The sequence below is a fragment of the Stenella coeruleoalba genome, assembly GCF_951394435.1.
Source record: "Stenella coeruleoalba genome assembly, chromosome: 16".
Taxonomy (NCBI): domain Eukaryota; kingdom Metazoa; phylum Chordata; class Mammalia; order Artiodactyla; family Delphinidae; genus Stenella; species Stenella coeruleoalba.
Genome location: NC_137162.1, coordinates 5120304 through 5147781, shown reverse-complemented (window position 1 = coordinate 5147781; position 27478 = coordinate 5120304). Strand labels below are relative to the sequence as shown.

At 46.1% G+C, this 27478-nt stretch overlaps 1 protein-coding gene across 2 annotated transcripts in view; it reads left to right on the top strand.

The window, feature by feature from the left end:
• Positions 1 to 27478, top strand: part of DOCK1 (dedicator of cytokinesis 1) — a 527155-nt gene that overhangs the window by 413725 nt on the left and 85952 nt on the right. For both annotated transcript variants that reach the window (XM_079899863.1, XM_079899862.1), the window contains exons 31-33: positions 4224 to 4324; positions 15001 to 15059; positions 26125 to 26273. In XM_079899863.1, the coding sequence (XP_079755989.1) occupies positions 4224 to 4324; positions 15001 to 15059; positions 26125 to 26273 (309 nt within the window). The remainder of the gene's footprint in view (positions 1 to 4223; positions 4325 to 15000; positions 15060 to 26124; positions 26274 to 27478) is intronic.

The window sequence follows — 27478 nt, the reverse complement described above, 5'->3', positions numbered from 1 at the left end:
CCCCGTTAGTGTGTTATCGCAAAATTATCTTGACTCTTTCTGCGCATTTCCTCTTCTATGTGAAATTCAAAATCACCTTGTTAAACTTCTTAAAAATGCTGTCTACATTTTAACTAGAATTCTGTTGAATTCATAAATAATTGTAGGGGAAATGTAACAGCATTTCGGGGAATACATGGCAGTATTTATTTTTTCCCATCCCACACAGGAATATTTAGGCCTTTTTCTGTGTCCTTCATTAGGTTTTCTTTTATCCGTGTAGGCCGTGCCTGTCACGTGAGATGGCTGTGTGTTTCAGGTGTGACTGCGGTGGGTGTGGGCTTACTGGTTATCGCTGAGCTTGCGCATTGTTTCATGCATACGGTCCTCTGGACGCTCCCTTCAGGCCCAACACCTTGGCTGCAATGAGCCCTTTTGGCCTTTGTCCCTTGGCAAGTGTGAAGTGCATTTGATTGTTCCACTTTGGGGGGCTCCCATCCTCCCACCCCCAGGGGGAGGCTTGGGTGCCATGTGGCCGAGGCCGCCTTCAGCGTGTGGTCCAGGCAGCGGCCACTCCCACAAGGTGCATTTTTATGTTCTAACATTCCCTGCACAGTTCTCTCTCCTGACACTTCCTTCTCCTTTAACTAGTCATCCCTGTGGGCTGCTACTGCTTTCCTCTGTCCCTCCTCAGTCTGCTTCTCATTTCCAGCAAGTATGGTACGAAGAACTTTTTTTTCTTAACCTTATCCTAGTGAGCTGCCAGCCTGACACCCTATCACCTCCCCAGATCTGTAGTATATATTTCATACAAACAGAGACTGTCCCCTGCCTAATTAGAGTAAGAATACCAAAGGAAACTTACATTCTCATCACCCCTAACCAGTCCTCAGACCACATTCAAGTTCAGTCGTCCCAATCCCATCCTTCAGAAGTCAGCATCACAAATGCCATTAGTTGTCACATCTGAAATCATGCGTAGCTTACAGGGTTTGTTTTTTTTTAATGTTTGTACTTTTATGTGATTTTTAAAAGACTTTATTAATGACAGTTTCAAGTTCACAGCAAAATTGAGAGAGAGGTGAAGAGACTTCCCGTAGACCCCCGCCTCCTGCACACGAAGCTACCCCACTATCAACATCCCCCACCAGATGGTACATTGTTACAACTGATGGACCTACACTCACGCATCGTAATCACCGAGTCCTTACTTTACATTACAGTACACTGTGGACGTTTTGTCCACTCTGTGGGTTTGGACAAATGGAGAATGACTTGCATCCAGTTCCATTGCCCTAAAAATCCTCGTCCTCCTCCTGTTCATCCCTCCGTCCCCCGATGCGTTCAGTTTCTGTGTGTCTTTCGTCTCCTTCAGGCTACAACAGTTGCTCACTCCTTCCTGGCTGTTCTGTCCTCGGCACTCTTGCAGAGCCCGGGTCTGGGTTTGCAGACGGCCCTGCACTTGGGTTGCCTCAGGTTCCCCAGTGCTTAGACCCAGGCTGCACCCTTGGGAGGAGCATCACAGTTCTGGGTCCTGCTCTAGTGGTGCCCTTCACCCAGACGTGGCCAGGGACCCCGCCAGTGCTGTGAGAGGAGGGCACTGCTGGGAGGTGGGTGGCGATAGCAGGGAGGTGTTCGTTCCAAAAACAAAGGAAGTGACTTGTACTTTATTGATTTGAGTCACCCCTTTTATTAGAAAAAGGCCTAAAAGAGAAAGTGCGTTTGTGGGCAGGAAAGAGTGTGGCCTGTGAGGTCCAGGATGGCCCGCTGGAGACCCTTGTTCTGCTTCACGTGTTTTTTTTTTTTGTGGTTTGGAGCAAGTCTCTGAACCTCATCTGTGAAATGGGAAGGCCAGCCCTTACCTGGGAATGAGCTGCTCTGTTCCTGAAGAAATGCCAGTTCCTGAGGAGCACCGGATAAATGAAGCCCACTGCACTCTTAGCTACATCCATGCTGGGAAGTTTCCTCTTATTTCTCTGGTCGCTGAAAATAGAGTCATTACTGTTAACACCTTGTTTTTACGTAACTCTGTGTAACCATCTCATTTGATGCAATGAATATTATCCCTGTTTTGTAAATAAGAAAACCAATACCCACAAATTTCTTCCTAAGATCATTGAAGGCACCTTGGAGCTTGGACATGTGATGGCAACTCTGTCCAGCTCTTTCCCACTGAGAGCAGGTGAAAGTTCCCCTGGAATATCCTGTGGTACAGGAATGGTCTGCTGAGGAGTATCTGTGATGGCCAGTCTCTGAGCCCCTTGCTGCAGTTCCCGGGGGGGAGGGGGAGGGTCTCCCCGCTTATCTCTCACCTGCGCTCCCCCACCCTCGGGTGCCGCCCTCTGAGAGAGGATGCTGATGGAAGCAGTCTGGAGGAAGTGTCCATAGAGTTTTCATTTGCATTTGAGAAATCCCCGTGGGTTCGTCCCTCAAACATTGATTATTCCTGATGAATCACTTACTCTGAGCCAGGCTCTGCCCCAGAACTGGAATCCTGCCCCCACCCTGTGTATCGTGGAGTGTAAAGGGAGGACGATTAGGGCAGGACTGTAGGGACAGACCAAGGTGCTCGAGGGCGCGGAGAGGGCAGAACACACCTGGTCCTGGTATGCTAAGACCCAGTGAGGGAGGAGAGGGGGGTGGACCCGGCATCTGCAAAGGCCCAGGGGTGGGGAGAGCATCAGCTCGAGGATCTGATGGGGAGACAAGGGTGCAGAGTATGGATGGAAAGGCTGCTGCAAGGCAGAAGCAGAGGGAACCAGGCAGCGGGACTCCCCTTCAAACTCTGTTCTGACCGGAAACGTGTGGGAAGTTCCTGAAGAGGTTTGAGCTGGGGTGTGGCCCCTCAGATTAGTGTCAGTTCCCTCTGGCTGCCCTGTGGGACGAGGCGAGGACAGGAAACAGGAAGCGGGATGTGCTGGTCTGTGAGGGATGATGCTGACCTGGGGTGGGTGATACCCCAGCCCTGAGACAAAGTGGGTGGGCCTGGGAGGGATTTATAAGGGGAAGCAGAAGGACTTGCTGATTGAAACGATGGGATGCTGTGAGGGACAAAGCCCAGCATAAGTCCCAGCTTTCTCCCCTGGGCAGTGAGGGGTGTGCCCGTGTCATGTATTGAGTTCAGGCGAAAAGCCCCCATTCATGATCCAAGCATTCATCCTTCATTTAAATCTTCTTCACCTGGTCTTAAACATTGACCTCATCAGGGGGTCTTAGTTTCATGACTTCAGGAATCTACCCATCATAACACTTCTTGCTGAAGAACACTTTTATGGGATACTGTGTCCAGATACACAGAGCTTCCAGTGAAGAGCTTCACGAGGACAAAATGATTTTATAGTAAATTGTCATTTAAGCCACGTACAGTCTGTAAGTCCTTGAAATATGAAAGGTTGGATCTTTTTACGTTTTCCTCAATTTTCTAGTGTGTATATATTTTTAGTCTCACAAAAATGATAAATTATATGAACCTACACAGTAAGTCCCCTACCTACGAACCTTCACGCTGTGAACTTTCAAAAATGCAACTGTGCATTCGCTTGTCCAATCACGTACGTTAGTTCACGCGCCTGGCGTACATTGTCCCTTGCGTGTATCCTCTACAGTCGGTTGTGCTTTTGTGTACTTTACAGTACTGTACAGAGTACAGTAGTACCGTATCTTTATTTCAAGCCCAGGACGTCCGGAAGCAAGCGTAAAAGCAGTGGTAATAGCTGGTTGTGTTAGTTGGGTACCTAGGCTGACTTGGTTGGACTTACGACCAAGTTGGACTTACGAACGCGCTCTCGGAACTCCTTCCTATGTAGGGGACTTGCTGTGTACCATGAGGTAAGGGGCTCCATCATACAGTATTAATAACAGCTAATATTTATTACGTGCTTACCATGCTCCCGGCACCACTGGATGGGCACTGCATGTCTTTACTCCCTCCGTCCTTTAGCAGTCCTCTCAGGTAGGTACTGTTGAAATTCCCACTTTACCTGAGGAAACCGAGGCACAGAGAGGTTAGAGTGCCTGCCTACGTAAGTGGCTGGGCTGGGATCTGACTGCATGCACTGTCAGAGCCCATGCTTGGCCCTGAACCACACCGTGGGTGGCTGTTAGCAATGTGTATGTAGAGAGTGCGGCTTTCAAACCTTTCAGAAGTGTGTGCTGGGCAAATGCTATTCTAAACGTCTCGGAGCATTTCTGAGATCCTGTATTAATCGGTTCGGCACCTTAGCATCTCCCCTTTTTGGTTTCAGCTGTGGAACAACTATTTTCACCTGGCTGTCGCTTTCCTCACTCAAGAGTCCTTGCAGCTGGAGAATTTTTCAAGTGCAAAGAGAGGGAAAATCCTTAACAAGTAAGTCCGCGTAGCCCCAAATGCACGGGCAGGAGCCTGCAGTTCTATTAGCACAGTCTTCTTGCGTCTTCTAAGCCAACTGAGTACCAGTTGAGGTGTAATCATGGTGTAACGAGAGGGTGGTTTCACACCGTGAATTGAGTATTGCCTTTTGTAACCCATGAATGCAGATCTAAAACTACAGCTTCATTCTGATGGGTTGCAGGTCAGTCAGTGTCATTCAGGACTATTAGCACCGAACAGAATGGGAGTTTCGGGAGATAATTGCTTTTGCTGTGCACCGTGCTCATGTCACACCACGTATGGTTTGCTGTGTCGCTTAATTCTCCAACGCTGTTCAAACAAGGAAGCTTCTGACGGAAGCTGTTGGCGTCTTGGGATTGTGGAACAGCTCATCGCAGAGTGATGAGTCATCTGGGGTTCCTTCTTTGCAAGAGATGACCCCAGTCCTCTTCCAGGCAGGAGATCTGAAAGTGCTTAACTAGCCCTTGGATTATCCTGAAAACGTCTGAGAAGCCCCGGGGAAGCCAGGATCCCTGCCTGGCTCCTTCAGCACTGCATCCCGAACAGCTCCTGGTCCAGGGTCAGCAAAAGAACCCTTAATGTGGGTTTCTTTGCAACCCTTGGGCACTCTGAGGGCCTTGCCACCTCTCTCTCTACCTCAGTTTCACCAGCGTCTCAGTTCTCTGGGGGCCCCTTCCATCAGTACATCACGTTGCTAAGTCATCTGTCCCTGTTCATCACTTCGTAATCGCTCTGAGCCGTGTTGACGATCCCAAGGCATTGCCAGCCTGGTACCATCACTGAGGTTAGAGATTCCAGGGCCTCTCAGAAGGGGACAGCCGCTCAGCCCTCCTAGTAACCCAGGAGAGTGTGTCTCCCTTGCAGACCAAATGGAAAGCACACTATCCCTGGGGAGTAAGAAGTAGTTCAGCCGATATTTACAGAGCACGCGTGACCTGTCAGTGACTTTCTAAGAACGTTTTATGCATTTTTCACATAGAATCATTCGAACAAAAACCAAAACTATTCCATAGGTTGTCTTATCATCTTTATTTTCCAGACGAGGAAGTGAAGCAGGTTGTGAACCAGGGTCCCGTGTCTCACACTGAGTCATTCTAACTCGGGCAGTTCAGAGCCCGAGACGTTTAGCTGGGCTGCTTTGAGAACCTTAAATCCTTCCCTGAGCCATCTAAAAGTCAGCTTTCATCGGGTCATCTTGGGACTTCCCTGGCCTCCCTTCCCAGTGGTTAAGACTCCCTGCTTCCCAGGTTTGATCCCTGGTCGGGGAACTAAGATCCCTCATGCCACGTGTAGCAGCCGAAAAGAAAACAAAAACAAAACAAAACATCGGGCCGTCTTTCCTTCAAGCTTCCGCAGTTGAATGACTGGTCTGTTGGCCGTTGATAGAGACAAGTGTTCCTTCTTCAGAAAGGGAAATGCACCCCGGGCGGCGTGGGCCCAGTGGGTGCCCAGCGGCGATGGCAGGGAAGATGGGCCCTGCTCCGAGCCAGCAGAGTTTATCCCTCATCTTGGCTCAGGAGACAGACTCTTCTAGGCAGCACCTTCCGGGGATTGGCTCAACAGGGATGCTACCGCTTTGTGAATGTACATTCCCTCAGTGCTCCCAGGAAGTTAGGGGTGGCTCCCAGCTTGTCCTTGATGAAAGGCTGTCATGGCGAAAGCTGTTTGTAATGGAAACACTAGTAACCAGCACACACAGGACTCGGCCCTAGCCTCTCCCCACCAGAGCCCTCCAGAGCCCTGGTTATCCTGTCCTGCCCCCCTGTGTGCAGTGCTCACGTGGGGTGAGGCCGGGGTCCAGACCCAGCTCCAGCCGACACTGGTGCCCATTCCTTGCCAAGCTTGTAGCGCATCCTACCCTTAGAGATGCCTGCGGAGAAGAATTGCGTTTAAACCGGAAATCTGCCTGAAAAGACCTGACGTCTCCTTCACGGTTTGGAGAATAAAACCATTTGATTTGAACATTCTCCGGTCAGGGCGGGGCCCGTCTCTCTCCCTGGGCCCTTTCCTTGTTGGTGTGAGAGCGTTAAAATCTAAGCTAGAGCGACACCAATACACGCATTCACCACACAGGGCCTTGTCCACCAGAGAAAACGTTTGCTTCCCACATCGTGCTGTGCCTTCTGAGGCTTCAAAGCCAAGGAAAATTAAACACAGCCAGCTGGTGTCACCCCTCTCAGAGGGCCTCCGAATCGGGCTTTTAGAATTCTGTCTCTCACAGCCGTGGCAAGGAGAGACTCCAGATTTTCCCTTTGAAATTGTCTCGTGGATCCCCCGAGGGAAAAAGCCCCAAACGTTTCAGAAATTGGCTTTGCAGGAGTGTCTCAGCGCCTGTGCAGTCCGAGGGGCCCTCTCCCAGGGGCACAGGTTCAGTGTGTGGCCATGACAGGCCGCGGAGGAGAAGGAATTTCCAGCATCTATGTTAAGCGCTCCTGGCCTGTGAGGCCGCGTGGGTTCCCCTGTTCGTTGTATTCACCCTGCCTCTTGCTACACCTTAAACACTTCGTCATCCATGTGCAGTTTTAATTTCTAAATAGCAAAACCTGCATGAGAAATATTAGGAGATGGTCCTGCCCAAATGCTTCAATTTCCTGGGGCCTTAGAAACGTTTTAATTAGTTTCACGCTGTGCCATGCACTCATGGCACTGGAGTCCTGGTGCTTGGCGCCCAGAGACACAAAGTTCACCGTCTAGGGGGCAGGTGGCTGTGCAAAATTACATGATTGGAGGAGAACGGAAGTGCTCCCCAGGTGCCTTGGCAGCCCGGAGGTGGGCATGTAGGACTCGGCCTGGGGGGCGAGGGTGGCTGAGATGTTCACCAGACTGACTGACTGACCCCCTTGTCAGCAAACGGCCATTTCCAAAAGGGGTCATCGCGTCCTAAGGGGCAGGGCCCACTCTGTAAGCAGAAGTGCTCTGCTGAAGCATAAGTGAGTGGCCGGGCCTGGAGTGATCGGAACTTGGGGTAAAGGTGCGAGGGACCAGGTGACACGGGGACTAACCCCAGGCGTCTGAGCAAATGGCGGGCTGCTGGTTTCCGGCACAGTGGAGCGTAATTCAGGGGGTTATTTTCTTCTAGAGGGAAAGGCCGTGGGGTCTGAAAGTGGAGTGATGCCCCCCTGTTTAGTAGCCTCTGGTTGTCCACGTCGGCTCGTCTACTGCTGTAGGGTTTGTGAATCCAACCCAGGGCTTCGGCGTGAGCCCCCTCTGCCCCCAGCGCGGCCCTTCCTCTCTGCCGCGGCCTGCACCTCCTCCCGCCTGCCTGGTCCACAGCGCGGTGGCTCAGAACAACAGAAAATCCCAGTATCAGAAGATCTGCCTGTTCGTTCCCTCTTGTTAAGCTTCCCGTCCTCCTGGTGACCTAGGTTGGGGAGATAATTAGGATATTTATTCCAAACGCATTCCCCAAAGCACATGGGAGTCACATCAAAGAATGGGCCATGTAGCGTGCAGAACACTGATTAAGTCAAACCCAAACTGAACACAAGATTTGGCAATGATCCACAAAATAAATAACCTGTAGGAAGCGAAGTCCATAATGAGAACATTTCACGGACTCACCTTCAGACATCCTTGGCGCTAGTGACTCCTAACAGACAGAGAAGGCGACAGAATGCTAACCCTGACCTTCCTGAATGTCCCGTCCTCCATCCCCCACGCCTTGTACGTTACGGGGGCTCCGGAAGCGTGAGTCAAATGTGAAAGAGCTGGCTCTGGATTAGCTGCCAGCTTGACCATTTTAGTTTGTAAGACATCGTGCGTCCTAGCGTTGGGGCAATGGGGCGATGTGACTGCAACTGGCCTTCTGTGTTCAGGACCAGACTGCCTTCTTGTCGGGGAAAGGGGTTCATGACTGGGCCTCCAGCAGCTCTAAGCATAAAATGCCCATTTAAAAATTCCAGCCCGAGGGCTTCCCTGGTGGCGCAGTGGTTGGGAGTCCGCCTGCCGATGCAGGGGACACGGGTTCGTGCCCCAGTCCGGGAAGATCCCACATGCCGCGGGGCGGCTGGGCCCGTGAGCCATGGCCGCTGAGCCTGTGCGTCCGGAAGGGCTTCCCTGGTGGCGCAGTGGTTGAGAGTCCGCCTGCCGATGCAGGTGACACGGATTTGTGCCCCGGTCCGGGAAGATCCCACAGGCCGCGGAGCGGCTGGGCCCGTGAGCCATGGCCGCTGAGCCTGCGCGTCCGGAGCCTGTGCTCCGCAGCGGGAGAGGCCACGACAGTGAGAGGCCCACGTACCGCAAAAAAAAAAAAAAAAAAATCCAGCCCGAGAGGGTAAAGCGTGATGGCCAAGCCCAGCACAGTGGATTTGAACCTAGTAGATTAATGTGGGTTCTTCATGGTACCCTGTCCCCAGTTGGTCCCGGGATGTTTCCCATCCTTTTCTGGTTCGTTTCGTTTTTCCTATAGAAGTCTATCCTCAGCTCACTGCCTCTTCTAAGAGGACAGGTTTCACTACTGGACCAAAATATCACAATGTTTCCAAACACTGGGTTCTGAAACATCAGTGTGTTAATTCATACTGTACACATTACTTTTTAGGGAAACCAAAAGGAAAGAAGTACACAGTGACAAGCCTTGCTTTGCAGTGTGACCTAATCTGAAGCTGGAGTTGAACGTTCCAAATTATAAAAGGAAATTATTTGTGTTTGTGCTAATTTTTTTCCCAAGAGACTCAAATTATTCCAGATAAATTCACTGTGTACTAAGAAATAGAAGGGGACCCAAGGAGATGGACTCAACAAGCTGTAACCTGTGCTAAGGTCCTTTTTGAAGAGTTAATTAAGTGTCCCACATGCATTAGCGATGCTGTATTCTTTTTTTTTTTTTTTTTTAGTTGAAGTATAGTTGATTTATAACATCGTGTTAGTTTCTGGTGTACAGCAAAGTGATTCAGTTATATATTTTTTTCAGATTATTTTCCATTATAGGTTGTTACAAGATAGTGAATACAGTTCCCTGTGCTATACAGTAGGTCATTATTGCTTACTTCTTTTATATAAAGTAGTGTGTATCTGTTAATCCCATACTCCTAATTTATTCCTCCTCCAATCCCTTTCCCCTTTGGTAGCCATAAGTTTGTTTTCTGAGTCTCTTTCTGTATTATAAATAAATTCATTTGTATTATACTTTAGATTCCACATACAAGTGATACTATATGGTATTTGTCTTTCTCTGTCTGACTTACTTCACTCAGTATGACAATCTCTAGGCCCATCCATGTTGCTGCCAGTGGCATTATTTCGTTCCTTTTTATGGCTGAGTAATACTCCATTGTAAACATATACCACATCTTCTTTTAGTGATGCTGAATTTTTTGTGTGCACATATTTATTTTCTTTCTTAAAAAAACTTTTTTAATTTTATTTTTTTATACAGCAGTTTCTCCTGAGTTATCTGTTTTGTACATATTAGTGCATATATGTCAATCCCAATCTCCCAGTTCATCCCACCACCACCACCCCCTCATCCCCCTGCCCAGTGATGCTGAATTTTATTGAACGTGATAAAACTCTATGCAGTGGAGGACGCATCAGGCCCCTGTGTCTAGTAAGGCTTATTCCCATCCGTCACATTTGGGGTCCCGTCTCCTCCCACCTCCCCAGAACTTACCAGTCTTTCCCATAAAAATAACAGTGTCTCACCCCACCCATCATCTCCCTCCAGCTCCCTCCGTGCCTCTCTCACTGCACACCCACACCCACTCCCGATGCTGGCTGCAGGCCAGCTCTGCCCTGGGCTCCCAGAACCCCTCTGTAGGTTTCCCTCCTAGCGTTTTGGCCTCTCCGCTGCTCCCTTGTCAGGCTCAGACTCCTCCCTCCACCCATTAAGTGCAAGAGCTCCTCAAGTCTTGGTGTTGGGCCTTCTTATTCTGTTCTCTTTCCTTAAGACAGCAGTTTTTAAATTGTGCATCTCAGCCCTTCACTGGGCTGGGATAGCAACTTAATGGGCCATTGTATTAATTTCTTAGAGTCATCTGCCATAATGTAACAACACAAACTAAGTGAAACAACAGAAATTTATTGCCTCACAGTTACAGAGGCCAGAGGTTGAAGCCAAGGCATCAGCAGAGTTGGTTCCTTCTGGAAGCTCAGAGGGAAGACCTTGTCCGTGCCTCTCTCCTATCTTCTGGGGGTGGGTGGCGCCCATCCTTGGTGCTCCGTGGCTGTGGCCCCCATCCCTGGTGCTCCGTGGCCGTGGCTGTATAACTCTCGTCTCTGCCTCCCTCTTCACGTGGCCTTCAGCCTTGTTTGTCTGTGTCTCTAAATGTATCCCTCTCCTTATAATGATGCCAGTTCTTGGATTTAAGGCCCGCCCCATCCAGCATGACCTTATCTTAACAGGATTACATCTTGTAAAGACCCTCTTTAGGGGGTCACATTCACAGGTAGTAGGGGTTAGGGCTTTAACAGATCTTTATGGAGGACACAAGTCAACCCACACGACCCAAGACCAACATACATTTTTTCCCCCCTTTTTTTTTTTTTTTCAGTGAAATAGAATATAAGGAAGCATCAGAGCTGATGGCAGGTAGTAAAGTTAAGTATCATAGAACTTTTGTATATGTACATTTTTATGCGTGCTGCTTAGTAAAGTATATTTCTTATTGCAAAAGAGTTTTTGAAACTTAAAAAAAAATACTTATAAACCTGCCTCTGCAGCCTTGGTTCACAGCACACCCCTCCTCTTGAGGGGAAGGAGTCAGGCAAGCTCCCTGTCCTCCAGTCTCACTGCCTTCTTTGGTCCGTATACTCACCTACCCGCCCCCGCCCCCGCCACAGGGCCTTTGCACCTTCTGGTCTCTTCCCCTCTCTGTCTGGATTACACCTTTCCTTCTTCAAATCTTGGGTAAATATTACTCTCTAAGAGAGCTTCTCCCACAGCCAACCTGGACCCACTCCTCCAGTTTTTCCTAAAGAACTGTTACCATGGCCTCCAAAAAAACATAAATAATAACAAAAAAAACTACTATATATACATGTATGTGTGAGTCTCGTATGATTGTTTAATGCCCATTTGATTGTGTCTCTTTCCCACATTATATTAGTGGCCCCATATTAGCTCTGTGCCTGGCCTTCAGTAAGCATTTAGTAATTCATTAAACAATGAATAATGCTTACAGAACAAATTAATCTAAAAGACCATTGCAACCATGAAGGGGATGCTGTGATGAGGCCCACTCTGAACTTTTAAAGGAAGGACCAGCCTGGCTTCGTTGCTTGTTAGGACAGATGAGGGCACCGTGTCCTCGTTCTCCCAAAGGCCTGGGAGATAGATGAGCATCATGCCGTCATTATCCCAGTACTACACATGGGGAGACCAAGGGTCAGAGTGGTCAGGTAATTTTCCCAGTGTGCTTAGATTTGGTCTCAGGTTGGTCTTACCCCCAGGCTTGGGCTATCTCTGGTGGACATGGGATTTCTGCTTCTGGGGGCAAAGATTCAGGAAAGCAGGTGCTAAGGTAAGGTCTCAGAGACCAGAGTCATGCTATTTTGGGTCAGAGTTACAGGCCTGGATGTGGGATCTGCGATCTACCTGGGCTGTCTAAAGGATGCCTCCTGTGGGCTCCCTCGGGCTGGCCGTCTGGAGTTGTCCACTCACTTTGTGGGTGGGCACAGGCGACCTGGGGGTGGTGGGAAGCACCAGGTGACTCCGGCTTTGCAGAAACAGGCACGTCATTTCACCCCCAGGAATCTCTGCTTCCTCAGTGGGAAGATAGCTACGGGAACGTCTTCTTCCTTACCTTGTGGTCTTACTGTGAGAATCAAATCAAATGAAACACACCACACATGCACTTTGAGGGGTGAGACGCAGTGCTGTGCTGCGGCATCGTGGAAGTCTGCCCTCTCTGGTCCTCGAGATGCATGCTGGGGGTGAAGAACAGGAATCCTTTGGGAGTCTGGAGACTTGTGCCATCTCTTCTCCCCTTGCCCTGTGACCATGGCCAAGTCATTTTGCTTCCCCCGCAGGACTAGTTCAGTTCCCTCAACTATAAATCGTTAGTCATGGACTTAGTAACGATCTCTAAGGCTGCCACCAGCTCTGGAATTCCCTCTCCAGGTAGGAGCATGATCCCAGATACACTCCATTACTGCTTTTTTCTCCTCCTTGGGGCAAGGATTACAAATGGCTCAGGAATCCCTCTTAAGTTCTGGTGACAGCTGTGACTCCATTTGGGGATTACGCTGAGAAGTGTATAGATTTGTCAAAGCTGCCTTCTTATTAAAATGAGAGGAAAGACCAATCTTACTGCTGGAGAGATTCGGCGCTGCCCTTTGCCTCCCAGCTCCGTGCTCATCTGTGCCAGCCTCGAGCCCCTGCGTCTTACTTGACTATTATAGTGGCATTTCAGCACCTTTCTGCCAGAGGCTTTACTCTCCTGGGCGACGTGCACTCAGATCTTTGCTAATCCCCCCGTTCTGAAATACTGTGAAGACACATCATTCCCCACGTAGGAAACAGTGAAGCGTCACTGAAAAATGCAACCCAGGCATCCTCGAGCCCCTCACGCTCCGCCGGCACCGGGAACAGAGGCGCTGGGCAGAGAGACAGGACGGGGCCGGCTTCCCTCTCCTCACATGCCGCCTGGGGTCCCCGGGTCAAGTCCAGCGCTGGACAGACAGCAGTCACTGTAGGGCCTGAGGCATCCATTGGGTCACTCCTGGTGATCCAAACCCAACCTGTGAGCCCGCTGCTGCCAAGGCTGTCCTGCGCTTTATCCTTCTGAACTTTGGGGTTTGATTTGAATTATTGTAAGACCTGGGAGAGGAAGTTGAGTCGGGCCAGCAAGGCGCAGACACTGATGGAGGTCGGCCTGGCTTTAACCATTCATATTTTTCAAGAGATACTGTTCCGGGCTGAGAAGGAGTTGCTTGGCAGTTAAGAGTCTTTAAGCTTGAGTTAGTGACAGGCCCACCCCTGGGACAGGTTCTCGCCTCCTCTGGGCCTCTGGCGTCCTCACTGTGTTGAGGTCTGAACACCTGGCAGCAGGGGCTGGGGTGTTTACGTTCTCGGGGTCCTCCCTGCGATGCCACACTCCTCACCTCCCCAGACACCTGCTCCCCTGAAAGGCAGCTTATCCCCCTGGACAGCGCAGACCCCTCCAGCCTGAGGAGGAAGCATCTGCCCTGGATGGAGCGTGGTTTTCCTGTCCCCGATCCTATTCTCCTGGTAAATGCCCAGAGACCGGTCTTCCCAGTCATCATGCAGCCACCCACATCCTCTCCAGGCCTGGGTGCTGGGACCCCTCTGTCATTCCTACAGGAGCAAAATGGGGATTGGAAAACGGCTCTGCAAGCCTCGAAAGAGTGCACGCCTCGCTGGAGCTCAGATCTTGTGCCCCTGGGGCACTTCTGGGTGCCAGCTAGGCGCAGAAGGGTGGCCCGGTCCCTGCTCCCTGTGGCTTGGTGCTGGGAGCATTCCTGGGCAGAGATCCCCTCTCTCTCACTCACCGAATTTGCCTGCACCAGCGCTCCCCTGGTGTCGGGCTGGACTGGAAGGTCGTACATTCACCTCAGAGGACCAGCTTGTCTTCGGAGGAAGGGGTACAACACTGCCCTCTTACTTCAGTTTCTCCACGGGTACAGTGAATGCCCTGGCACCTGTCCGGCTGTGATGCTCCCAAGGTTGAATTCTCCCAAGAGGAGCTGCTGAGTGCGTTTATCTTTCCCGGTTGAGATTCTCACAGGGTCTGCTGTCCTTTCCTGCTGTAAGTGACAGACGGGTGCTTAGGGTACCCGAGACTTTGATAAAGGGTAGCAGCCAGCTGGGGCTGTTGATTTACCAGCCAGATCTCTACCTGTGGAGGCACAAGTCGGTCATCTGTAATCAGAGCTTTTCTTCCCACATGAGCTGACATAAGGACGCACAGAGCAGGCGCCACGACACAGCTGCTACACTGTAACACTGTAGGATAATTTTGCAAATTATTATTTGTAATAGAATCAGCCTTTTCCTTAGGCAATAAAGGAAAATGTTAAATTGCTCACAAACTAATAAAGGTTTATCTTCTGAAACATCAAATTCTGTTTACTCATGAAACACACGCCCCCTCTGCTGACCCACTGGGAAGAAAATTAGCATTTATTTTTGCTGGTACATAAAAACAGGGGAATGTTTGTTGACATCTTTTTGTGTTAAGCCCTTCCTTACATTGAAAATGATAAAGAGCCAGGAGCTGGGAGCTGTATGAAAGAGGCCTTTCCTGCTCTGATTGTCTAAGACTCCGGGGCTTAATTTAACGTATGAGAACTGCTTATTGTGTGCCGGGCTGTAGGACGTCATTTGGTGTCTGGTTCCTGGATGCTTATAACATGCGTGGAAAACAAACTCCCCCTCAAGCCAAGGAGCCGGGTTCTCTTTCTCCTGCCATTAGAGACTGAAGAAAGGAAAATACTTTCATTTCTCTCCACCACCTCCCCCATGTTTCCACAGAGGGGAGGATCTTATGTAATCTGTGGTGATGGGAAAATGAGATCCCTAGCTGGATTCCTCCTCCTTCAGTTCCTTTTGGTGGCAAAAGAAGTTGATGCTTTGACACTCTCTTTATTTGTCTCAGGGATGGGAGAGTTTCATTGCACTTAAAAATAATCCAAGTCTGATTTTCAAATGCTCCATAGAGTGACTCAGCGTTTTTCCTGTCCCTGGTTTTCAGGTACGGAGATATGAGGAGACAGATTGGCTTCGAAATCAGGGACATGTGGTACAACCTTGGTGAGTAACTGGGACTTCAGGGCATCACGGTGAACATCATGACTCGGTGGTGGGCGACGCCACTGGCCCTGTTTGTCAGCTTTGGGGCATCTTAAAAATCTGAACAGCTTCTGTCCTTCCGAGAGCAATTGCTACCTTTGCAGTAAGTGCTTTCAGTGAATAAGAGATGGGAGACCAAAGTAAAGGGAAGGAAATCTGATTGGTGGAGAAAACAGAAAAGTCAATAGAGTGCCCTCTTGTGTCAGGTGAGCAGAGCTCTGCCTTGGAACTCTTGCTCCTGGGCAGAACTACCATTCTCTCCGTTTCTCATGAATCAAAGCATGTAGCTCATCCTACTGTTATATAGTCCATCACTTATTGTATTCAGTTTCACATAATCTACCTTCCAAAGGGTTTATTCTCCAACTCAAAACTAGACCCTGTATTTAGGTATACTGCCACCAGGTGGTGGTAGACTGAGTACTTGTGCAATCAAAACAGTAAGGGGTACGTGTGTTTAAGATAAGAAATTAACATAGGCATTTATCACTATAAACTTCCCTCTTAGTATGGCTTTTGCTGCATCGCAAAGTTTTGGTATGTTGTCTTTTCGTTTTTCATTTGTCTCAAGATAATTTTTGATTTCCTCTTTGATTTCCTCTTTGACCCATTGATTGTTCAGGAGCGCAGTTTTAAACTTTCAAGTATTTGTGAATTTTCCAATTTTCCTTCTGTTATTCATTTCTAGCTTTATTCTATCATGGTAGGAAAGGATACTTGGTATGATTTCAATATTCTTAAATTGGTTAACAATTGTTTTGTGACCTAATGTGTGACATATCCTGGAGAATGTTCCTTGTGCACTTGAGAGAAATGTGTATTCTGCTGCCGTCAGGGGAAATGTTTCGTATATGTCTGTTAGGTCCATTGATCTGTAGTGTTGGCTTACTGGTGAAGAAAGATCTCAAATAAACAACCCAGCTTTACACCTCAAGGAACAACAACAACCAAAAAAAAAACTAGGCCTAAGCCTAAAGTCGGCAAAAGGAAGGAAATAATAAGGATTAGAGAAGAAATAAACAAAATAGAGGATAGAAAACGTCAATAAAATTAAGAGTTGGGTTTTTGAGAAGATAAACAAAATTGACAAACCTTTAGCTCAATTACTAAGAAAAAAGGAGAGGAGACTCAAAAAAATAAAATCATAAATGAAAGAGGAAACATTACAACTGATGCCATAGAAATAAAAAGGATCATAAGAGACTACTGTGAAAACTTAACGTGCCAGCAACCTAGAAGAAATGGATACATTCCTAGAAACATACAACCTACTGAGACTGAATTATGAATAAATAGAAAGTCTGAACAGACCAATAATGAGTAAAGAGATTGAATCATCTTACAACAAACAAAAGTCCAGGACAAGATGCCTGCACTGGTGAATACTACCCAACATTTAAAGAAGAATTAATATCAATCCTTTTCACACTTTTCTAAAACACTGAAGAGCAGGCAACACTTCTAAACTCATTTAATGACATGAGCATTACCATGATGCCAGAGTCAAACACACTACCAAAAAAAAAAAAAAGAAAGAAATCTATAGGCCACCATCTCTGATGAACACAGATGCAAAAATCCTCAACCAAATACTAGCAAACTGAATTCAACAGCACATTAAAAGGGTCATACGCCAGGAACAAGTGGGATTTATCTCTGGGATGCAAAGATGATTCAACATATGCAAATTAATAAAAGTGATAGACTACATTAATTGAATGAAGGATAATAAGATTATCTCAATAGATATAGAAAAATCATTGGACAAAATTCAAAACCCTTTCATGATAAGAACTCCACAAACTAGGTACAGAAGGAATGTAACTTAACATAGTTAAGGGCATATATTGTCAACTAACATCATACTCAGTGGTAAAAAACTGATAGTTTTTCTCTAAGATTGGAAACAAGACAGGATGCTCACTCTCACCCCTCCTATTCAACATAGTACTGGAAGTCTGGACAGACCAATTAAGTAAGAAAAAGCAATAAAAGGCATCCAGATCAGAAAGGAAGAAGTAAAATTACCTCTCTTTGCAGATGACATGATCTTATATGTAGGGAACCCTAAAGACTCCTCCAAAAAAGTGTTAGAACTAACAAACAAGTTCAGAAAAGTTGCAGGATACAAAATCAACATAGAAAAAAAAAAGTTGCATTTCTATACACACTACCTGTAAAATAAATTAAGAAAACAATCCCATTTTCAGTAGCATAAAAATGAATAAAATATTTAGGAATAAACTTAACCAAGGAGGTGAAAGACTTATACATTGAAAATTACAAAACACTGATGACAGAAATTTAAAGAGACACAAATAAATGTAAAGACATCTCATGTTCATGGATTGAAAGACTTGATATTGTTATCGCTTTCAAAATTCCAGTGGAATGTTTTACAGACATTGAAAAATCAATTCTAAAAATCATGTGGAAACACAAAAGACCTTGAATATCCAAAGCAATCCTGAGAAAGAAGAACAAAGATGGAGGCATTATACCTTCTGGTTTCAAAATAAGTTACAAAGCTATAGAAATCAAAACAGTGTGGTACTGGCATAAAGACAGACATAGACCAATGAAACAGAAGAGAGAGCTCAGAAATAAGCCCACACATATGCAGTCAACTGATCTTCGACAGGAAACCAAGAATACACAGTGAAGAAAGGAAAGTGACTTTAACAAGTGGTTTGTGAACAACAAATAGTGTTGTTAATACTGGATATCCACCTGCAAAAGAATGAAATTGGACTCTTAAGCCATACACAAAAAGCAACTCATAACACACTAAAGACTTAAATGTAAGACCTGAAACCATAAAATTCCTAGAAGAAACCATAGGAGAAAAGCTTTTTGACCTTGGCCTGGACAATGATTTCTTGGAAATGGCACCAAAAAGACAAGTAGACTACATCAAACTAAAAAGCTTTTGCACAACAAAGGAAGGAAAAAATAAAATGAAAAGTAATGGGAGAATATATTTGCAAACCCCATGTCTGATGAGGGATTAATATCCAGAATATATAAGAAACTCCTACAATTCTATAGCAAAAAAACAAATAAACCAATTAAAAAGTGGTCAAAGGACTTGAATAGACATTTCTTCAAAGAAGACAGACAAATGACCAGTAAGTACATGAAAAGTTGTTTAACATCATTAATCATCAGGGAAATGCAAATCAGAAACCACAGTGAGCTATTGCCTCACACCTGTTAGGATGGCTGTTATGAAGAAAATAAATAAAAGATAATCATGTGTTTGCAAGGATGTAGAGAAATTTGAACTCATGTACACAGCTGGTGGGAATGTAAAATGATGTGTATGGAGGTTCCTCAATAAAATAAAAATAGAACTACCCTATGATCCAGCATTCTCACTCCAGGTTATGTATTCTAACGAATTAAAATCAGAAGCTGGATATCTGCACTCCCACGTTCGTTGCAGCGTTATTCACAATAACAGAGATACGGAAACCACCTAAATGCCCATCGACAGATGACTGGGTAAAGAAAATGTGGTATATATATGTACAACGAAATATTATTCAGCCTTAAAATAAAAGAAATCCCATCATATGAAAAAAAAATGGAAGACCCTGAAGACCACTGTTGGATGTGAACTAAGCCAGTCGCAGATGGACAGTTACTGCATGAATCCTCACATATGAGATCTCTGAAGGAGTCAAACTCATTAGAGTAGAGAGCAGGATGGTGGTTGCCAGGGGCAGGGGTGTGCTGAGGGAGCAGTGGGGAGGTGTTGGTCAAAGGATGAAACGTTGAAGTTTTGCAAGATGCATACATTTTAGAGATCTGCTGTACACGCGGTGCCTCAAGTTAATGATCCTGTATTGTACATGTAAAGATGTAAGAAGGTAGATCTCATCTTAAGTGTATTCTTACAGTAAGCAAGAAAAAAGTAAAAATGATAAGAAATTAATTCAATTTTATTTATAAGTGAATTAATTAATATAACAAGGAATTTTCTATGAAAATGTTAGCCACTATGATATGTCGTTCTGTTGGTTATGTTCCTTATAAAGGAATAAACAACTGATTATAATTTGGTGTCTCCTCACCACCTTTATGTGTCCTCTGTGAACCTGGCCTCTCCCAGTTGAGATGAAGCTCTTCCTGGCACCTGTCCTCAGCTGGTTTTGTGCTGAGGTGCCCTGGCATCTCTCTTCAGCACCGCTCCTGGTCCTGTGCAAGCTTCTGCCTCTGAACTGCCCAGGCTCTCCTTCCTTCTCTCAGATCGGCACACAGATCCTACCTTGGTTTGTTGTGGGGGGGGCTTCCACTCTCCCCATCCCCCAGTGACTTTTCTTCTCTAGAAGGAGGCAGGCCACTGCCCACTTTGCTCTCTAGTCACCCCACTGCATCAGGGTTTTGTTTGTTCCACCAGGGCGGGGGCGCCTTAGCTGTATCCCAATCTGTGTGCTCCTGGAATAGCTTTCTTCGTGGCTGGAAAGGTGCCCTGATGTATCTACGTTCCTCGGGCAGAACGAAACGAGGTGACGAAACTAAACACGGTTTTCGCTGAAGGCCGTGGCATTGGACTCCACCGCCTTCCTGATGGCCCTTTGAGCAGACAGGGCCGGGGTTCTGAGGGCCAGCCCTGCTACTTGGCTTAGCGGTCAGTACGTTCACAGCGGCTTCTTTTCAACTGAAGCCAGGTTTCCTCAGAGGCCTTTGACTCCTAATCCTTCTTGAGTGCCCGGAGGTCAGCAGAAGTGTGTGAAGGAAGGCTCTGTCACATCTCTAGGGAATGTTAGGAGAATTTCCAAATATTCGTTGTCTTTCCATTTATATGAAGGATGGAGTCTTTTTCAAATGGGTCTTCATCCAGAAAAATAAATGTACAGCTCTTTGGGGGGGAAATGGATACTCTGTGGATAATACTAAGAACATGGAAATTAAGAAGCTTGGTTTAACATGAGGCGCCTGCTGGGTTCTCCAGGATAAAAATCCAGTGCGAGAGCTCCCAGGTGGAGAGAAGGAGCTGGTGGGGATGACTTCTCTGCCTGTGCTCTCACTGGGAGGAGAATCCACTCCCCACCTGCTGTGTGGGCATCAGTCCTGGAGTCAACTGGGGACCCCTTAAGGAAACTCTCCACTGGGACTTTGCCGCAGCAGCTGAAACGTCCAGCATCAAAGTACTGCCTCTCGGTGTCAGAGTGCCTGGCTGCATCTCCAACACAGAACCTTCCTGGCACTGTCCTGTCCTTGGTCTTCCTGCCGTCCCTGGGGAGAGAGCAGGCACCCTGGGCTCCGAGGGAAGAGACTGGATATGAGTTCCACTTGAGTGGAACTTCTTGCCTGGCTGCGTGACGCAGTCGCTCTGGGCTTCCCTCACTCAGCTTTCTAGGCTGTAAGATGCAGAGGCTGGACGGAAGTTTTCAAGAGCCTTCTAACTCTGAAGCTCAATAATGCTTTATATATATACGGTGCTCAATACTGCTTTTTATATATATGGTGCTCAGTAATGCTGTCTGTATACATGGTGCTCAATAATGCTTTTTACATATATGGTGCTCAATAATGCTTTCTATCTATATGTGCTCAGTAATGCTTTTTATATATATATGGTGATCTCGGTAGTGAAATGCTAAACCTCCTAGAACCGTTCATGATTCATTTTAATTGATCCTACCCTGACAGCTTCATCTCTCACGTTTCCTGGCAGGTCAGACACTGTGGGACTCCTGCCAGGAAGGTTCTGTCTGTAGCCCCATTCCGAGGGAGGGGCAGGTGAGGGCGGGCAGGGACGTTCAGAGAAATGGCATGGAGGGAGTCATTCTCGGCTGGACAAGTGGGAGCCCAGGGCTCTTCTAGGTGCTGGAGTCCAGTGAGTGATGGGCTGCACCCACTGTGGCCAGGCTTTTCAGCGGGGACCTGATGTACCCCTGCATGAGGGCCCTCTGCGGTCATCTTTCACCCCGGCCCTTCCAGAGAGAGTGACAACACCTTCTGAATTGTTCAGTGTCACCTCTAAAGTACGAACTGTGAGCTAGTCTGTTTCTCCTAAAAGGACCCTTTTAGGTGTGTTTTCAAATGCTTCATTCCGAAACGCCTCGGTAATATTTTTCTCATCATTTAGGATAAGTAGAGACAGCCACCCTGGTAGATATTCACACTGGTTTTTAACACACTAAAAGGCGTCCTTCTTGTTTGATTAGTAGCTGCTGTCTCAGCTCAGCTCACCCGGGACCCTCCCCTCCGCTCTGACCTTCAACTGAAGGACCACTTCCTGGCTCAGAGGGAGCCTCCAGAAGCCAGCTCAGGCCCAGGCTGGCCTGACACATGGGCGCCCCAGACACTCGGGTTCTTTTCTTTCTTTTCTTTTTTCTTCTAAGTGTTTTCAAGGTCATCTCTGGAATCCCTGAGATCGAGCACAGTTTGAAACTGATTCCTCCTCATTTGCTCCGTGTCTATGATTTCAATGGAAGACAGTGGGATGGGCCCAGGGAAGCATGAGCTTCTCTGTGAAGCCACCTCTGGGCCCTCGTGAAGCCTCCAGTGTTCCGATGGTTGGTTCTCTCGACATTATGTCATTACGTTCTAAATAGTCTGAGTCAAGTGACAGAGACTTTTGATTTGCAGCATAAAGGATACAGTTAAGAGAGCAAATGTCCCGTCTCATCCCTGTCCGTTGCTGACTGGAATACAGTGATGAATGCAGCAGGTCTGTGTTTGGCAGCATTCTACCAGGACCTCTGCCTCTGGCATGAGAAGCCGCCAGGAGGGCAAATGTAAACTGTGACTGTGGTCAGTGAAGGGCAGGGATTTGGTAACAGCAAGAAGTAATCATTAACCCACGTGATTGGGTTCCTTGCTTACAAAATAATTAAATTATGTGTGAAAGTTAAAAAAAAAAAATAAACATGTCGGCTGCTCCCAAGATCTGGCCCAGCTTCCCCTCAAAATGGCTAAGGCTAGCTCCGTGGGGTCACCTCCGGCCACCTGGCCCTTTCTTTGCTGCTCTGAATCTCAGGTGTTGGATCCTGCCCTCCAGCGTCATTGCTGAGGATGCCACTCTAGAAATTAACGAGAGCACATCTCAGTTTCCTAAGATGTATACAACCTATTTTCTACACAGCTTTTAAACAACAAAAAAAAAACATTTTTTTCAAATGGGCTCAGGTTTGAGATCATATTGGCAGTCTCCACCAAGAAAATAAAAATAGACGTCAGATATATTTATCCTCTTACAGTTAGTCACCTGTCACTGGATCAGGCCCTGAGCCAAATGTGCCGTGAGACCGTCTCCTTCTTGAGTCTTCCCAGTCATACGTGTGGTGTGAGCGGCCCAGAACCCACCTCCTTGCACAGCACTGGAACAAGGATCCGGGGTCTGTGTTGCTCAGTTTAATGCAAGTGCAGACACAGTGCTGCCCCATGGGACAGAGCAGCATGGGGTTTTTTTTTTTTCCTCCCAAACCTGTCATATTTTGAGTGTGAAAGGAGAAATCAAAGGCAGACTCTCTCCCAATAAAGGCGGGGGGCGGGGGGAGCGGACGTGCTTATTTACTCAGCTCTTCAGTTATTTATCAAAGCGCACTCTGTGCGGCAGCCTGCAGAGCACCTGAGCTCTCTTTTGCCTTCCTCACCTCGATTTACATTTTGTTTGTTACATACAGCGCCCCGGAGCCGCAGTCTCTCCAGTCTGTCCAGAACAAATGTGCTCGCAGGAAGATCTTTATCTTCCACGTTCGGTCTGGGACATTTGTCACGCAGGGATTCCCTTCATGGGTATTTTTGGAGACTTGGAAGAAATTGTGTGCTTTTCATTAAAACCCACGTACAGTGGGGCCTAATCCGTGTGACTGGGTGATGGAAATTTCTGCTCTGTCTACTCTTGTGTATATGGAGGTTTTCCTGGGATTAGACGATGTTTAAGGTCCCGGATTTCTGAACACTCATGATTGTCAAGAGATCGTCCAGGCACCCAGGGGGAGGCTGTTGATGGGGGAGAAGCCAGCTTCCCTGAGACAGCGCGGTCTGGTTCCCAGGGAAGAAGCTCCGTGTTTTGTCACTAGAAGAAAGACTGTCGGTGGGTTTTTAAGGATTGAGGAGTGGTAACCAGGAGTTTGGCCAAGGTGACCAGAGTGATCCGTCGATTCCCATTGTGATCCGATAATTAGTTTGTTCTTCCTTTGTCTCAAAAGGAAAAAAAGAAAGTAAATCCTCTTTTTCTTGAAGCCTGCATTTCAGGAGTCACCTTGATTCCCTTTGATTCCAAACCTGAGTTCATCATTAAATTTGAACAACAGATGCTCCAGGGGAAATCCATAATGCAAATGCCAAAAAAAAGAAAGAAAGAAAGAAAAACGATGAATACTGGAGAATTGTATCCAATGCTTACTCATTGGTTCTCCAAGGTTAAACCCTGGGGATATCACTGTGGCTGAAGTTCAGTGCTGGCCCCCAGCCAACGTGTCCTGTGTTAATGGGAGGGGTAATAATCAAAGCTGAGGACACCCTCGTTTTTGGAACATATTTTTCCAATCCCTGCATTCGCAACCACTTGTTTCTCTCTTATGCAATCCTCCCAGCCTGGAACAATAAAGGCTGTCAGTGAGAGACAGAGCCCTTCGTGACGCTGCAGTTGTGGTTGATGAAGAACTCTGTCACCAGCATCTGTTTTCTGAAACATTGGCTTTGACAGTTTTTAGGCATAATACAAGAAAAGTGTCACCTGAGAGACTGGATATAATAGCATTTTTAAGAGAATGCTTTGCATCACTTACATGCTTTTCAGAAACATTAAGCATTTGGGGAAGCGATGAGAATCGTGTTATATTAGGGCCTTAGTCGAAGTATTATTTAGTAAAGGTTAATAAGATTTTAATTATATTCAGATTCCTTGTTGAAGGTTGCATTTTATGTATGTGTCCACCCAATACAAATTTCTGAATACTTTAATTTAGACCACTTAGGAGGATTATGTATTTTGTTAAGGGTCTTTATTTATAATAGCCAAATTTGGTTAATGGTTCTCTTTACAGAAATCTGCATTAGCTGAGTTATAAAGAAAATGAAATTATTTAGTGTATCCATTGTATTTCCAGATTGTGTAAAAATGTTAGTAACATTGATTAACTCTGGATAAATTATGAGTGCTAATAACAAAATGTCACAAATAACTCATTCAAGCGTTTAATTCTTGTGCATTCTTCTATTATATGTTGGAAACAAAAAGATATAAATTGTAATGGGGTGAAATGAAAATAAATCAGGATTTCTGAAATTAAGAAGGCAGGAATTATAAGAGACCACTTCCGTGATGGGACCTGCCTCTGAATTTAATCACATCACCTTACATAAGGTCAACGCCCCCTTTTTTTCAGAAATGAGTTTTCCAGCAGCTCCTTCCCTCTGGTGGCCTTTTATCCCTTCAAGTTCTCTGGAAGTTCACCCACATCACTCCCAGCCCTCAGGAATTTAGACGTAGCAGGGTGTGGAGGCCACTGCTGGGGTGAGGCACAATGGTAGCAAAAAACGAAAAAACGGAGATTTTGAGTTAGCGGTGTCTGAGTCGAAGGCGGAGGCCTCAAGAGGTGTGATACCAAGATTTCCAACAAAATAATTGAAATAGAAAAGAAAAAAAATAAAACGGTTTGGAGCCTGTAAGAATCCTGTCTCTACTTTCTGGGACACCAAGTTTAGAAGTGTGATACCCCAGTAACGCTAGATAAAATGACAGGTCAGTGTCCTCTGCATCTGGATTATTACGACAGCATACGGAGAAGGGAGTGGTGTGGACAGCCAGCATCATTTCTATTACCACGAGATGGAGAGGACTAGTGTCCTGGAAAGATCTCGTGACCGGCAGGCCGGGCACGGGGGACACACCTGATGCTTCAGAATCACAGACCCGGGTTCCAATCCTGCTCCACCATTTCCACTGAACAGCACGCTGGTTTGGGGAAATTCACAGTTTCCTCATCTGTAAAACAGAGTTCAGAATGGCACTCCCTCTGGGGGAGGATGTTATAATGGGGGCAGGGGTATAGGAGAAATCTCTACCTTCTGCTCACTTTTGCTCTAAAAAATAAAGTCTATTAAAAAATAAAGTACGGTCTGGTTTTTAAAAAGAGGAGAGGAATGGTAGCCGTCTCACAAAATTATGTTGAGAATTCAGTGAGACTCTTTCTATGAGGCTGGTCATGTAGTCGTACTTAGTAAGTGTTAGCTAATTTTATAATATTCATTATTAATCATGGGGCAGAAGTATGTGCTTAAAAACAACTTCTGAAAAGTTTTCTCAAAAGTTGTTTTAAGCATATACTATTGTCCTTGTGAATCATAATGAATATTATAATCTTATGCTTTAAAAATCATATCTGGACAAGATAGGAGGGATATAAGATTAATAAAGTAGCTATTTTAATAAGCATTATCCAATCAAATAGTCAAAAAAGGCAGAATCCTTTCTATTTTCACAGCTTCACATCCTGAGGTCTGGTTTTGATTTCTCTGATCAGTCACTCGGAACGTTATAGAGATCCCTTGACATTATTTACAGAGGTTCCAAATAGTAAACTCTTTTTCATATGATGTTGCAGACAGAAAGGGCCCAAGAGACCACCTGCCCTAACCTCTTCACTTTATCAACTCTTGTTCATTGTTCATAAAATGAGATGCCAAGGGTCCCATCTCCCAGCCCTGCTCTTTCCAAAACTGGGTACCCGTTAGCTGCTCAGGCCCCGATGTGTGTGATGTAATTGTCTGTTTGTGAAATGGCATTTGTCGTCGGTAACAGACAAATCATGACTGCAGGCCTTATATTGGGTAGATTTTTTTTTTTTAACAGCTTCACTTACACTGTTTGGAATACAGTTCACTTCTTATACTAAAGACTGGGCACACTCAAAATTGTTGCCTGTAGGTGAGAAATGGGTACATATTCCCAAGATCCTAGCATTCAAAATCACAATGATCTGTGTAGTTTTGTTTCTGTCCATTGAAGCTCATTTCAGAATCCTTTATTTAAAACGCTTCTGAATAACGCACTTCTTTATTCAAGGTCAACACAAGATAAAGTTCATTCCAGAAATGGTCGGCCCCATATTAGAAATGACACTGATTCCTGAGACAGAGCTTCGGAAAGCCACCATCCCCATCTTCTTTGACATGATGCAGTGTGAATTCCATTCCACCCGAAGCTTCCAGATGGTAAGGACGTGGGTGTGCAGTAAGTGGCTTGGAGAGAAAAGGGGGACAAGCCTGAGTACCTTGAGACTTATAGATGGTTCTCCAGTTACACATGCTGAATATGGAAAACATAATTCCCTACAGCTTAAGAGAGAAAAGTCCTAGACTTTCCTTGTGGAAGAAGCCTGTCATTCTTAGGGAGGATCTCACTCTCATCTTTACAGAACGTTGTTCTCCATTTTTAGCTTTTACTTACTTTTAAGTGGATTTACTGACACATTAATCTGGGTAAAACTCTCTCTTTGGCCCTCCTTTGTATGTGCACTGGAGCTTTTGATCAGATGTTACTGTGTTCTGTCAGACTGGTTGCTTCTTACTGAGTTAATTATTTTTAAGTGTAAAGTCTTTGCCTTTATTTTAAGTGTGTGCCTTGGTCTTTTTACCTGTGCAATGGAACTGATGAAAATTCCATAAAGAAAGTGTATGTAAAGTGCTAGAAACATCCTGTATCAACGTGAAGGACAAAATCTGAATAATTGATATGTGAAAAGGAACAAAATCTCCTTCCCTGGAAAAGTGTGGTGTTTATGGATTCCTGGGTGGGTACGCACAAGCCCACACACATGCACATACAATGGATTTCTCCTTTGTGTACTGATGCTTTGCAGGAGGCAAGAGAAAAAGCCAGAGATAGGAGGTCCTCTAAATTGAAAACTACCTCTTAAAATATTATAGTGATTCAGGGGAGTTGATGTACTAAGCATTTTACATAAATTTTTGAGGAATTTAGAGAGAAATTCCTATAGTGAATGGAAATCAAAACTGCGTCAATCAAGGTAACATGATTTTAGTGAGATCTGATATTTCAAGAGTAGGTTTTCCTTTCTCACTTTTGTACTTTCCAGTTTCAGAAACTCTGAGTAGTTTATAGGCTTTAATTGGTCATTCTTTGTCATTATTGCATGAAGCTAGTAGCCACGAAGAGCAATTTTACTATTTCCCAGAACAAGAGACAGATACAAAGCCCAAAGAAGCCCCGTCTGTAAGCATGGCATTCAGACGCTGAAGTCTGGGTAGATCCTAAAGCCCTGCTCAGTCAGGAACCACCTGGGTCTTGAGCAAATCACTGACCATCTGTATGTCTCCAGCTCAGAGCTGTAAAATTGGTGTGAAATAGAATCTATTCGAAAGAGCTGTTGTAAGATATAGAATCAAACCCATAAAGC